The following is a 15,070-nucleotide window of genomic DNA, read 5'->3' on the forward strand; positions in this document are numbered from 1 at the left end:
AAAAAATTGGACTCACCCCAAACTTCTGGAACAGTAGTATATTTCTGTCAGAACCACTATCGTCAAAGATGATTGACAATTAGCATGGATTGGCGGTATGGTTATACATTTTTAAGTCTAAAAAAACTTTTAAAAACTTTTTTTATTAGTAACAAAAATATATAACCTTAGGTAAATTAATTAATAAATTAAAACCAGAAATTAATGTAGGAGCAAAAAGTGACTTCCTCCTTTATTTTTTTATTTTATTTATATTAACATATACTCTATATTTATAATAATATAATATATAAAAAATGTGTATTATAAATATAATATTAAATCAGTATATTATCAATGAAATTATATATTTTTATTAGTAGTATAAAATGAGGTAAATCATATAAAATCTAAAAAACCTAAGAAATTATTAGATCCTTAATGGCCTCTGCCGTGAGGGCTCCGCCCTCCGCTGCCTGCAGGAGCTTCGCCTGAAAAACCTGCAGCACTGCCATGGCGTGCAGCGCGGAAGCCGCCTCGCCATCAGACGCATATGCTTTATTGGCAAGGTGGGCGGTGGTCCTGCACAGCTTTGAGGGGAGGCTGATGTCTGAGCCTAGGGTCTTGGCTTGGTCTCCTCGACTGGGGGAGAGCGCACGTACCTGTGGGCCTCCGCCCCATCCACGTGGGAAAAAATGGCCTGTTTGGCAGAGTGGACGCGCGCTGATTGGGGCGCAGACCATGTTTTTACCAGCTGCTCATGTACGTCGGGGAAAAAGGGGACCGACGTCCTCGAGTCAGCTTTCCGGGTGGACCTGAAATACCAGGAGTCAAGCTTACTCCTGGCAGGCTCCTCTGGAGGACTCCAGGTAAGCTCCAACTCCTGGACAGCCCTTGACAGAACCCTCATGAGCTCCTCCTGGAGGTCTGGGGGCCCCATGCTGTCCGGCTGATCGGACTCCGATCCCGCCCAATCCTCCCTCTCCGAGGCCGAGATGGACATCGAGTCATCCCCCTCCTCCTGGCTAAAGGATACAAACTCCGCGATGTTGGAAGGAGGGCGGAAGCAGTCCTCGGGGAGTGAGACCGGGGAACGGGGCGACCGTTGGGGTTGGTGGAGCGACAAGACGACGCTCCCGTCACCGGGAGGGCCCACCAGCGGCACGCTGGCGGCAGTGGGCCTCATCCCGAATAGGCCGCGAGCCACATCGCGGCGGGTCCGGAGTACGCGGGCCGGAAGGTCCGCGCAATGCCCGCAGTTGGACTTGTCCAGCGCCGCCTCGGTGTGGGCCAGGCCCAGGCAGGCGACGCAGGCCCAGGCAGGCGATGCGGATCGTGCTGATCCGGCGGCTCTATCGGTCCCGCGCAGATCTTGCAGATTGTTGCCATAGTGAATTCAACAGGTGAAGTAGAAGATTCTGACGTAATTGTCGTGTGCACCGCATTTTATACTGCCGCTCGAGCTCGTCAGTATTTGCATGCGATTTGCATACTTCGCGTCAATTGGCCAGTCATTTGGACTGGCGGGAGCCAATAGGACTTCAGGAAAGGTTGGAAGGGAAGGAGTTCCCATAACGGAGAAATATCTCCGTGATGTCTCGTGAAAGCTCGAGAGGGAACTGCTGATAATACTGAGGGACCTTATATATGAATGCTTAGATAGGTGTCGTATTCCTATTGGTAGATGGGGATCAGCTGAGAGTCAGCTGATGCGAGCTTGACTAACGTGACCTGCCAGAACTAACGCTACGCTTAATGTGCATCAAATCGGTAAACACTGCACTATTTCAACCAAACTGCTAGGGAAAGATAAAAAAAAATCGAAAAGATGTTGCCAATGGATGATTATTCACCATAATTATAAGAACAAATATGAGTATATTTACATACAATCTCAAAAGTGTTCAAAATTTTGAATTTACTGTACATTTAAATCTAAAATCACAAATAGAATCACTCTAGACATTTCTCATTTCAATCCGGGCCACTTTCACATGTGGACTGTAATCAGTAGTTAAAGTCATCTCATAGTGATCACCTTCATCCACTGATACTAATACCACAGGCTGATGAACGAATCTCCTGTGGAGTTCATGAGTGAACGCATCAGTGTGAGAGTGATATGGAGCTGTGGCTCAAGCGTGCGTGCTCTAGTGTGTGCAATAAGTGTAGCTGAAAGGTGTTTGAAATGGTTCAGTCATGCAAACTCTTCAGCCGTCGTCCACTGACACCTCCCTCCCTCTCTTTTTTGTAAGGTCTTTTGTGAATGTAGGGGCAAAAATGTTCACACGGAGGGCAGTCCAAACAGGGACTTTTTCCCCAGTGACTCCCTGCCCACCTCATCCCCCGCCAGAGACAGGGCCATTACACAGCACTATTTCAGGTCACACACAGACATCAATCCCACAATGCATCAGCACCTCATTGCCTCATGTTGCGCCCCACAGACACATAATTAACCATGAGAAATTACGTAGTACACTGTAAAATAAATAAATACAGCAGGATGTGGTTGCCAGAACTTTACCATAAAAACTGCTGTAGCAAGGATAAGCGGGAATATCAATTTACAGATTTTCCACTGTGTATTATAAAATGACTTATTTTTCACTTCCAAAAACTGTATTTTGCTGTAAAACTAAAGGAAATTTCCTGTTAAATGAAAACTTACTACTAATCAATTAGCAGGGTTTTTTTCCCCATAGAATTTTTATCCCTTATGAAAAATAACCATGGTTTTACTACAAACAAAACCAAAAAACCATGGTTACTGTAGTTAAACCATGGTAACACTATATTTTCACAATTTTGGGGGGATTAAAATGTTGTATATAATCAATCAAATTATATATGAACAATTCCCTCTGTAAAAACCTTCAGGATATAGACAGGAATAAAAAAGTTTGGAGATTTATGGCTCAGTGTAGGAGAAAAAACTCATTTAGAGAAAACGGCCTTTAAAAATATGTATTGTAATTGAAATCTATTGACACAAATAGATAAAGTGCTATAAAATAAACACTTAACAGTGTCTTTTGGATGTTTTCTTTCCACTAGTCTGAAAAAACACTGAAAAACCAAAAAGCCCAAAATCTCAAACTTGACAGGTGCATGAAAAAACAGTGTTTTTGCCTGCAGTGTAGCTGAATCATGGTACTTGTAGTAATGGTACTCTTAATCATGGTACTTGTAGTAAAACTGTGGTTATACAAATGGTAATCAATATGCCAAAAAAACATGGTTACTATACTTTTACTACAATAAAACCATGGTTAATTTTCGCATTTTTAGCATTACTTATTATTACTTGTTTTTATTAATGCATAGGCTGTTGATGGTCTTATAGGCAGACGTCTGGCACTCTTTTGTCATTTCAAACTTTATTTGAAACTAAAATAGGAGAGAGGGGCTGAAAGAAGCTTGTCCGAGGGGAGCCCACATAATTGGATGTGGCGTGTGCTACAGCCTCGCAGGGAGTTTCTGACTGAATGCACTAAGAAATATGACATATTTTCAGTGTGCATTCATTGTATATAAGTCTGTGAATGCATCTCAGTGCCGGATCTTTTCTGAACAAACAGCAAATTGTTCTCCCGGTGAGTCTGTTTCTCTGTTCTTGAGCTCAAAATGAGTCTGCTGACATGTTCCATCAAAACTTCAGTGTGAGACTCTGAGGCTGAGTGTGAGCCGGTGGGACTCCCCTCTGAGGCCCTGGGGACGCTCGGCCTCTAATCTCACTCCCAGCCTTGGATCACAGGCCCAGATTCCTCACGTTTTCTCATTGTTACAGGCTCAGCTCAAACACTGTCCTGTTACTTTAAACCTGACAAAGGATCAGCTGCTTCAACACAGTCATACAGAATCCTCCAGGTCTGTGACAGCCATAGCTCTGTTCCTGTTTGGTTTTTCCAGAGGAATGCCGAGAGACGACGTTGCTGTGCCTAACATTTGAGAACTGTTATTTAAATAAAATGCAAAATTTGTTAACTTTGAGCGGTGATTGAAGGGGGAATTCATTTTGTTTTATTAAGGTGCTACGCCCCGTACCGGTGAGACGTAGGCTATGTATAACAGAAAATATGTTCTCATGAACGTCATCATGGATGGAATATAAGAAATATAATATTTATATTTCTAATATAAATATTAGAAATAATATTTCTAATAAATAATAAGTCTGGGCTTTGTGTGTTATTATTTAAAATGTACTTGTTCATTATTAATGTCCAAACGTACAGAAAACATTTACATATGGGGATTTATGTATATTTAATACAAACAATACAGTGAAATAACATAAAGGTCCAAATTACAGTCATTTCTACATTTATAAACCTGTACCTGTCATATTTAAATGAAATATATGTGACCCTGGACCACAAAACCAGTCATAAGGGTCAATGTTTTAAAATTGAGATTTATAGCGGAATAAGTAGATGTATGGTTTGTTAGGGTAGGACAATATTTGGCCGAGATACAACTATTTGAAAATCTGGATTCTGAGGGTTCAAAAAAATCTAAATATTGAGAAAATCGCCTTTAAAGATGTCCAAATTATGTTCTTAGCAATGCATTTTACTAATCAAAAATTAAGTTTTGATATACTTACGGTAGGATTTTTTTTAAGCATGGAACATGATCCTTACCTAATATCCTAATGATTTTTGTCATAAAAGAAAAATCGATACAATGTATTGTTGTCGATTGCTACAAATATACCCGTGCCACTTATGACTGGTTTTGTGGTCCACATATACATTTTTTCTTAAAGAATGAATTACTTCCTGTTACAAAGCCGAAGTCACAGTGATTTCCCCCCATTTACCCACAAATTATTATTGTTATGAGCGTTCTGACATTTTACTTTGACTATTCCCATATATTTCATTTATGATTCTTAGTTTTTTGGTTGCAGTAAAATATTCTTATACAGTTTCAATTGGACTATTTCACTATAAATGTGCAAAACAATACAAAAACATTTATTTATTATACAATTTATTTATACAAATAATACATTGAAATAACTAAAGGTCTCATTTTATTAGCAAAAGGATTAAAGAGTTATTTTCCGCATTTATAAACTTGCACTTGTCATACTTAAATGAACGAAATACAATTTTATTAAAGAATTAATCATTTGCTGTTTCAAAGCACCTTTTAGAGCTCAAAGTGAAAGAAATCGTGTGTCCTACGGAAGCCGTGAGCATTCAATCTGCAAGAGGATGACGCGCAGCTGACGCGTTTTTCGACGCGAGGAATCCTGGACGAAGACGAGGTTGAGTAGACTCGTTTTCAATTTTGCGTCCCTCCTGTATATAAAGCCTGGGCTCGACTGTATCCCGTTCATCGGGAAGCGCTGTCGGAGCGCGGCGACTCGAAGAGATTATTTCTATTCAGTCTAACTCTAGAGATCTGTCGTTTTCTTTCTTGTATACTCTGTGTGTTTTCATGAAACTGCTGCGCTAGCGAGCACTGATCCAATATGGCGTTTGTTTTAAAATGATGTTAATTTGTCCCATTTGTATAACGTTAACGGTCTTTACTCCATAAAGCGGAATTATAGTAAATTACATCACTCGCAAAGCATAAAAACACTACAAATTGCTGCCTAAAATGAAATATTAATACGAGCAATGAGTGGTTTCAAAATAATCAATGGCAGATTCACATTTTATTGCTGCTATTCATGTAACGTAATTAAAACATTGCACTTAAACTTGAAATCTGCAGAGATGGCCACTGTTATACAGAAATATAGCTTAACATATACTAAACATACATACATAACTAAATGTGACTAGCATTGTAGATATCTAAAGCGTTGAGTTTGACACCAGTCAAAATAATTTTTCCTCATTATACCAAATTCACAAAAATATTACACCATATTAACAACCTAAATTCATGCAGATTTATAGGTTATCTTTGGCTTGGGCTCTTGATTTTGAGTGCTGTGTATGTCTGTCAGATTGAGAATAAATGGAGGAGGAAGAGAGAGATGTGGAGGATGTTCTTCAGTCTGAGGAGAGAGAGGATGCACAGCCTGAACACATAAGAGATGGACTGGTAAGGATATGTGTAGACTAGTCAAAAGGGTGTACAGCACTTCATAATCACTGAAAGATAATGTTAAATGAACACTAACACAAACAAAAATGTTGATAATTGTTTAGGACAATTGAGCACATTTTACGTTTCCTATTTCCATTTTTCAGTGATGATTCTCATTAAAATCACATTTATCACATTGTTTTTACATTAAATGAGAATGAGAAGCTCATGCATTTTCTTTTACTCCATGCAAAGTATAATTTCTTACCAGTTTTATGACGGGCTTTTTTGACAGTCTTCCCAAGATATATAGTTAAATATTAAATAATGGTAAATAAATCTTAAATTTACAAAATAATTGTGAATTATCAGGTGTCAATGTTTTGTGTTCAGACTATTTGTTGTTGCACTTTGATGTTTTAGCAACATGACAAAAACTCAAAAGCTGAAGAAAATGCAGATTTACAAGAGCTTCCACCAGTCATTCCAGCCTCAGAAACTGTAGCAGCCAATCAGAAGCCTTCCACAGTCCCGACGCAAACGGACAACTTAATTATACTTGACCAAAACGGACATCCTATTCAATATGATCGGGTGGTAAGGACACTACACCGTGACCCATCACCAGAACCTATATTACTCGCACTAGATGACATGCATATCACCCATGATCTTGTTTCAGTCACCGGATATGTCAAAATGTAAAAATTTGGGTTTGTGTTCCACCCATTAAGTCATTTAGAGCGATATATTGAACTATATATGAACATTTTTCCCCACACCAAACACAGTTGAGTTTTTTTTCCCCCCCAGGTGATTGTGACAGGGGGGAATGGACAATTATATGGTGTCCCATCTGTGTCTATGGGGGCCGCTCAGATGTTACTACCTCATGGTCAGCTGTTGAATGTTGCAAAGTCATCAGGTCATTATTTATATTATATTTAAATATACTGAATATTACTTCTGTAATTATGTACTCTATATATAAAATAGTGAGAGGATTCTTTCCAGTTCTGCCATTTCTTTCTGTTTTGTTAAACAGGTGTCTTTGTGGAGAAAAGACAGCAGACAATCATCACATCCATAAAAGACAGTGATGGCACTCATAGTTTAGCTGCAGTGGCAGCTCAGAATGTCACTGGTATTAAAATTCACAGGAAAAGGTCAGTACGCCTTGTTTGCATATGATTTCTGCCACATTTTAAACCATGTTCTAGCTCAATTAAATCCTTGGGTGTAAAAAGGAAACTGCTTCAGACAGTGGAGTTCAAGCATACTTGCAATTATTGATTGTTCTTTAAAATGTCTTCTCATGTATTTCAGTCCTCCTGATGTATTTGAGCCTCCAGTGAAGCCACTTCCGCCTGGGGCACCAACCTGGGCATTGAGACTGCGCCGGTGTGAGGTTTGTCCTGTAGAAAATGGCTAAATTAAATTCTTTGACAAAACATTAACTTATGATAATGTAAACAATTAAAAGTAAAGTGTAATATGCATGGAAATAGATGAAATGTTATAATTCTGGTGTGTGTAGAGCCAGTAATTGCCCTCTGTCAAACAGATCCATTTCCAGCAACACAACACAATAATATAGCTTGTTGTTAAATCTTTTTTTTTATGATCGTTTCACGACGAACAGAAGATCGGTGACTCGTACCGTGGTTACTGTAACACAGAGGCAGAGCTGGAAGCCATTCTGCTTCTACACAAGCAGCAGACCCACGCCGTGTTTGGCACCCGTCAGTCACCCTCACCGGCTAAACCTGCCACCAGACTCATGTGGAAATCACAGTATGTGCCCTACGATGGCATTCCCTTTGTTAATGCAGGTAATCTGGCCCTTTTTGCTTGTGGGATCTATGTTACGACTTTATGTTAGACACCCCCCCCCTTTAAGTCTGAAAGTTTAGTCATGTAGTGTAAATGTTATTTTAGTGCCAGAATTGTGAAAAATGAAAGGTCCATGAATTCAAAATTGGACATTATTTGGCTTTTAGTTGATGTTTGTTAACTTTGGGATCATCTGTAGGCTAGTGGTATTGGTTGACAAATGTAGCAGATAAAAATGATCGCAGATACACTACTGTTTGGGGTAAGATAAAAACATCAGCAAGGATGCATTAAATAGATCAAAAGTGACAGTAAATACATTTTAAAAGATTTATATTTCAAATAAATGCTGGTCCTTTGAACTTTCTATTCATCAAAGAATCCTAAAGAAATGACTCACAGTTTTCACAGAAATATTAAGCAGCACAACTGGTTTAAACATTGATGATAATAATAAGAAATGTTACTTGAGCAGCAAATCAGAATATTAGAAGGATTTCTGAAGGACACTTAAGACTGGAGCGATGACTTCTGACAAATCAGCTTGGGCAACACAGGAAAAATTTATATTGTAAAATTTATTCAAATATAAAACATTTACTTTAAATTACAATAATATTTCACAATTGTACTGTTTTTACTGTATTTTTGTTCAAATAAATGCAGCCTTGGTGAGCATAACAAACATTTGAACAGTAGTTTATATGAATTTAAAATGTCTTTGGGTAAACTAATCAAATTATTTATGATTTATCCTGCACTTGTAAATGTGTCCGGAATTTTTAAAAATCAGACTGTTTCTTGAATGCTAGCAATAGGAAGTAGAATTAGCATACTTTTTTTTTTTTTAAAAGACAAACATTTTTGTTAAATCTTGATCGAACGCTGTTGTTGAAGATAATGTCATAGTTTTACAATATGCTTACAAAAGTCAGTTTATCTTGATTTTTAACTCGGTTTTAAGGAAGCAGAGCCATTGTGATGGAATGCCAGTTTGGTCCACGGAGGAAGGGCGTTCAACCTAAAAAAGGGTCTGAGCAAGAAACAAATCAAAACATCCTCTACAAAGCAACCTGCCCTGCCAGGTACACAACCTTCAGTTGAGCCAAGCACAACAGATTTGTTTCTGTGTACATTATGACACAATAATATTTGACCATTTTCAGAATATATATCAAAAAAGTACAAAAATTCTTGGAGTACAAGGTTCCAACAGATCCCAAAGTGGACAAGAAGGTAGTGCGGCAAGAGCAGGAGAAAGCCTTCTTCAACCTCAAGAAGACTTTATGGGATGTTGGAGGCGTTGAAAGGTATAAACATCTTGCCAGCACAGTTAAAAAAATCCATGACATGACTTACTGCAGGGTTCACTTCACACGTTTACATTCGTGACAGGTATTACATCCAGCTCCCCACAGAGAAAGCCCACCTGTACCACGACGTGGACACTGCAAACCTGCCTCCACTTCCAGAGCAGATCTGCTTCGCAGAGGAACAACAAAATGAAGAGGAAGAGACAGAGGAGCTGGATGTCCTGATGGAAGATGGGACACCCCTACCCTCTCGACTACACCCGCTCGTTGCAGAGAAGATCTGTGAGTTGGTGGCACAAGGTCATAATGAGGTTTACACTGTCCGCAAGCAGCTCAGGTATGACTCAGATGCTTTCAAATCTCCTTGCTTTCATTTGCTGAAAAACTACTTACTGTTGCTTTGTGAACACCCTGGCAGGAGGTTTGTGGAACGTGAGATGTTCAAATCGGAGGAAGTGCCTGAGAGACACAATCTGTGTTACTTTCCCACTGTCATTGACATCAAGAACCACATCCACGAGGCTCAGAAAGCTCTTCAGATGACCACGGGACCAATGGCTACCTCAGACACAGAAGTGTGGATTTTTATTGGAAAATATATTCCAATAAAAATACAAATATGCAAGCTATTTTCTGTAGTAAGCCTTCATTTGTGTGTGTGTGTGTTTTTTGCAGTGGAAAGCAGAGGCTAATAACTTGCTTCCGGAGACTATGACCTTGGCCCTGACTCCTGCTACTGTGGGCGGTAAAATACTGTTGAAATGTTGTTTAAAATTTTAGCTACTTTATTAAAACAATAAATGTTTAATGTGTTATGGCTGGAATGCATTACAGAACTTTTTACAGAATTTTGCCCCAATTTGCAATCTGGAGGACTGTCGTTTAGTGTATGATGCCCAGTAACCATTTACAAAGTCAGCAAGTGTGTGATGCCTAGAGTGCATTTGTGTACTGTATTCCAGCCTTAAACATTTTGGAATCATTCAATACAGTATAAGAGAGTGGAGGAGAGTCTTGCTTCAAAAAGAAAGCACCAAACTGTCAAAGTATAACCATTGTTTACCCTGCCACACTATCTAGTGTACTGCTGTTATATTGACAGTATCCTCTCAGAAGGAAGGGCTCCTGGAAGGAAGTGACACTCTTTCTCCAGATGCTGTGCAGCTCTTCAGCTCTCTCACCTCACTGCAGCCCAAGATCTTTGCACATCTCCAGGTGACCATGTCCTGAACTGATATAAGAATTGCACAGTTTTAATCTATTAAGTTACTTCAAAAATACATTAAAAATGCTATTCAAACATATAATAAGGTGTTTATATCTCTTTAATGATGAGCATGTTTTTTAGTGTAGAATTCAAATGGAAAAATTCATTTGGGGAGCATAAATTCATGTTTCAAGATGATTAACTGAGCTGATAACATAATAAAGAAAAAAGTAATTAAAATAATTAAATATTTTGCATACTTTTTTATTATTATTTCTTAGAAAAATGTTTAACCAAAGCTGCTTCACTGCTTATTAATTTTGACTTTTAAAAAAATTAATTTTCCTTTGTTGCTATTTTAAATTATTATGGTGACAACCAGGGAAAAAAGCAATTGCTCATTAGTTAGAGTAGGACTGAATGAATGAGATTTCAAGTCTTGTATTTCTAAAGCCATTTGTTTCTCCACACAAACAACTATGGCCACTTTTTTTCTACTATAAAACCGTAATGCAAGATTCCCCTTTCTGTCAAACATGTTTTATTGGACTGTCCCGCTTTTAATGTATGTAGAAAACTCTTTTATGAACTGAACTCAATTAAAGAGTTTAGTATAATTTTGCCAGAAAAAGTTTTAGAATTGTTATCATATGTTAATGTAAAAAATCTTGTGTAATATAACTTGCTTGTTTGTTTGCTGGTTTTTATTGTATTTGTTATACTTGTATTTTTTGAATCGTTTTTGCCATGAAAAGATGCTGACATAGCATTAAATAAAAATATACTACTACTACTCCTCTATAAAACATGAGTGTGTTTCTGCAGATATTTCTGTTCTTGTTTCTTGAAATATATATTCTTAACGAAAACTGCTTCACTACACTCTAAAAAATGCTGGGTTAAATACAACCCAGTGCTGGGTAAAATAGGGACAAACCCAGCAATTGGGTTGTTTTGACCCAGCGGTTGGGTTGCTACCCAGATTTAAAAAAATTAATTTTCCTTTGTTGCTATTTTAAATTATTATGGTGACAACCAGGGAAAAAAGCAATTGCTCATTAGTTAGAGTAGGACTGAATGAATGAGATTTCAAGTCTTGTATTTCTAAAGCCATTTGTTTCTCCACACAAACAACTATGGCCACTTTTTTTCTACTATAAAACCGTAATGCAAGATTCCCCTTTCTGTCAAACATGTTTTATTGGACTGTCCCGCTTTTAATGTATGTAGAAAACTCTTTTATGAACTGAACTCAATTAAAGAGTTTAGTATAATTTTGCCAGAAAAAGTTTTAGAATTGTTATCATATGTTAATGTAAAAAATCTTGTGTAATATAACTTGCTTGTTTGTTTGCTGGTTTTTATTGTATTTGTTATACTTGTATTTTTTGAATCGTTTTTGCCATGAAAAGATGCTGACATAGCATTAAATAAAAATATACTACTACTACTCCTCTATAAAACATGAGTGTGTTTCTGCAGATATTTCTGTTCTTGTTTCTTGAAATATATATTCTTAACGAAAACTGCTTCACTACACTCTAAAAAATGCTGGGTTAAATACAACCCAGTGCTGGGTAAAATAGGGACAAACCCAGCAATTGGGCTATTTTGACCCAGCGGTTGGGTTAAATGTTTAACCCAACCTTCTGGGTAGCAACCCAACCGCTGGGTCAAAACAACCCAATTGAATTTAAATTCCATTTGAGTTTTGGCAGGTTACATGTGCGACGCAGCGAGAGTGAAAAAGCAGACGTGGTAATTAATATTGCTATTTAAATATGACAGGCTCATAACTCCTAAGACATGGGAAATACAGTTGAAAATAGACTTTGCTTCTTCATTTGAAATTTGGCAGTCACTGCGTTCGCGAAAGCGAAAATGCAAACGGTAATGCAGGATTTGCAATTGCATTTTTGTCCCTATTTTACCCAGCATTTTTTAGAGTGTACTTATTAATATTTGACAAACTTTTGTCCGCCAAATTAAAGACCAACATACAAATAAACAACATAAAACAGGAAATGCTTTCATAGAGAGGATCCCTGAAAACCGACATGACTGTGCATCAAGGTCAAACTATCAGATCATTAGACTCTTCTCTCTTGTCTGACAGGCAATCCAGCTACAGCCTGCCTTGTGTCCAGTGGAAGAAACTGCTCAACCTACAGCAGCACCACCAGAAGCCCAAGAGCTGTCCAGCCCTGCGCCCCCACAGCCTGTCCTGCTGAGTCCGTCCCACTTCCTGCAGTCGAGTCCCAGTGCTGGTGAAAGCATGAGTCAGCTGGTGAGCGTGGCCTTGGCCACTGAAGGTGGCATCACACAAATCCTGTTGGAGGATGGACAGGCTATTCCTGTCCAGATTGTGGACCCTGCAAGCATAAGTGAGTTCATGGGAGCATAGAAATGATAATAATATCTTTTTAATTTTTATTGGTTCCCATGTTTATCTGATTCTAATCAGGAAAACAGCAGGTAAATATATTGTTGTTTCTTATTGTTTAGCTTTGACTCCCTCAGCGGACGAAACTCCAGTAAAATAGGACGGTGGATGTGTCAGTGGATGTGTGAGCAGAGTCAGAGGCTGGAAACACAACAGTGGGAAAAGAAAACAACATTCTGAGCTCTTTGATCACTGGAGGATTCATTCATTGTATCATATACAGTATTATGTGAACATGGACTTGTATGCAATATTGATATGTAGTATTATTATTTTTTTCCCATATATTATAATTTCCCATTATTGCTATTTTAATTTATTATGGTGACAACAAGAGAAAAAAGCAATTTCTCATTAAAAGTCTAACTGAATAAATGAGACCAGAATGAAATATTTAAAGGTTAATGTCTTTTGTTTCAGGAGACATTTGTTTATTCACACAAACTATGGCACGTTTCACAACATTTGTTTTCCTGCAGGTATTTCTTCTCTTTTTGAATAGAAGCCTAATGGATCCTTTGAATGGAGAGTCAGTTAATTTGTAGTATTATTTAAATGTAATATATTGCTTGTTGCTGCTAACATACATAACCTACAGGTGTCACCTTGGTCAAAGTCGAAAATGTAGCTCCCACCATCTGTCAAGCAAACAAAGCAGCAAAACATCTGAAAGCTTGTTATGTTTATTATTTTGTTACAGCACGGAAAAATCATATTTAGGTCTTTTATTCTGCAACTTCCGCTTTAGCCAGTGTCAGTGTTGGTGATTAGCGTACAGTACATTTAAACAGCACTTTGCGCACTTTTATTTTTGTCCCAGACAGATTAGAAAAAAAATATATGTATTTATGTTATTCATCAGGATTGAAGGAGGGAGCACATTCGTGTCTATCCAGCATTCCTCTGGAGCAACTTTTATTTAAAATAGATAAGTTAGGCTGTTCTAAATAGACTGGGGAAGTGTTCCCCATGCAGCCAAATGTACTTTACTTTTTCCTGCTATCAGAAGCCAGCAGTCCCTTCTCTAGTAGCGTAACGTTAGATGTTGCAGCAAAAAGAAGCTGGAAGGTAACTTCAAGCTCTCTCTCTCTCTCTCTCTCTCTCTCTCTGACCCAGATGTTGTTGTTTAAGACCGTTCGTCTGCTCTCGGTGGGATGCACACTGGGGTTGTCCATGGTTTCAGACTTGTCTGTTGACTGACAGTAGGATAGAGTCATGAGGCTGGTTAAAGTCAATATTTACCAGTGATTAACCAGCTGCTTGTAAGGATTGGCCTTGATCTTGGCTGATGTAGAGGCATTTAAGTCGTCTTCTTTCTTCTCCCTTTTTTAGATTTGTTTATTATCAGTGTTAAGGATTAGTGGCTTTAAGCTTTACTTGCTGATTGCTTTTAAGTTTTTACAGTGGTTGTACAGCAACAGTGTACGTATAATCCTTAAATAATTTGGATATCATTACACATTTAGCCTAGGTGTGCTAGCTGTTTCTGGATTTGTATTTTTTTTAACTTAAAGCTTAAATTTTAAGAAAGTATACAAAAATTAAGATAAGTTTTAAAACACCTAGTGACCTTTATTGCACTCCACCAGTAAACAGACTGCAATATTGGACGTTTATTTGCGTACTGAATTACAATTGGCCTTTCTTACATCTATTTGCATAACGAACTATTGGTCTTCTGAATTGCATACTGAATAATGATTGGTCTTTTGTCCTACATCTGTTTGCTTACTGAATTATATTTGGGTTGGATGTAATCAGCAGCACCAATAATTTTATTTTGGTTTTATTTACCAGTTGAATGTTGATATGATAAAAAGGCTGGGTACTAGGGATGCACGATATTAATATTTTTGCCGATATCCGATATGCTGATATTTTTCAAATAATTTTGACCGATAACCGATGCCGATACCGATTTCCCTTTGTTTTGAAACACCACCAAGTCTCTCCTGTGCGGAAATTATAAACAAATTGTTTTTAATTTAGGATATTTTTGAGCAAAAACGTATTTTTTTAGAACTAATAAACATTATAAAAGTTTTTTTTTTTTAATGAGAGTACATTGTATACAAGTTTTCATAATCCTTTTAAATGTCTGATGGATCTGCTGTACTTTATCATAGAACACTTTCCGTATATCTGTGTATTTGGGGCATTCTGTTAGGAAATAACAATGTTATTCTCCCTCTCTCCCTCTCTCTCTCTTCCTCTCTCTCCCTCCCTCCCTCTCTCCCTCTC

The 15,070-nt window shown here is 37.9% G+C and overlaps 1 protein-coding gene across 7 annotated transcripts; it reads left to right on the top strand.

Moving 5' to 3' along the window:
* Positions 1-5,187: 5,187 nt before the first annotated feature.
* carf (calcium responsive transcription factor) lies at positions 5,188-13,208 on the top strand. Of its 7 annotated transcripts, none has more exons than XM_016472824.1 (15): positions 5,188-5,257; positions 5,951-6,048; positions 6,457-6,630; positions 6,847-6,958; positions 7,079-7,199; positions 7,360-7,441; positions 7,676-7,865; positions 8,831-8,951; positions 9,033-9,176; positions 9,262-9,516; positions 9,598-9,754; positions 9,855-9,924; positions 10,282-10,394; positions 12,503-12,770; positions 12,892-13,208. In XM_016472824.1, exons 2-15 carry the CDS (start codon positions 5,962-5,964, stop codon positions 12,927-12,929), a joined length of 1,932 nt encoding a protein of 643 aa, XP_016328310.1. In that variant the 5' UTR covers positions 5,188-5,257; positions 5,951-5,961; the 3' UTR covers positions 12,930-13,208. The 7 variants fall into 7 exon arrangements, with proteins under 7 accessions (XP_016328310.1, XP_016328309.1, XP_016328308.1 ...); XM_016472823.1 differs by having other exon boundaries at positions 5,192-5,257; positions 5,893-6,048; XM_016472822.1 differs by having other exon boundaries at positions 5,200-5,544; positions 5,901-6,048.
* Positions 13,209-15,070: the final 1,862 nt, after the last annotated feature.

The sequence above is a fragment of the Sinocyclocheilus anshuiensis genome, unplaced genomic scaffold, assembly GCF_001515605.1.
Source record: "Sinocyclocheilus anshuiensis isolate Anshui unplaced genomic scaffold, SAMN03320099.WGS_v1.1 scaffold1145, whole genome shotgun sequence".
NCBI lineage: Eukaryota > Metazoa > Chordata > Actinopteri > Cypriniformes > Cyprinidae > Sinocyclocheilus > Sinocyclocheilus anshuiensis.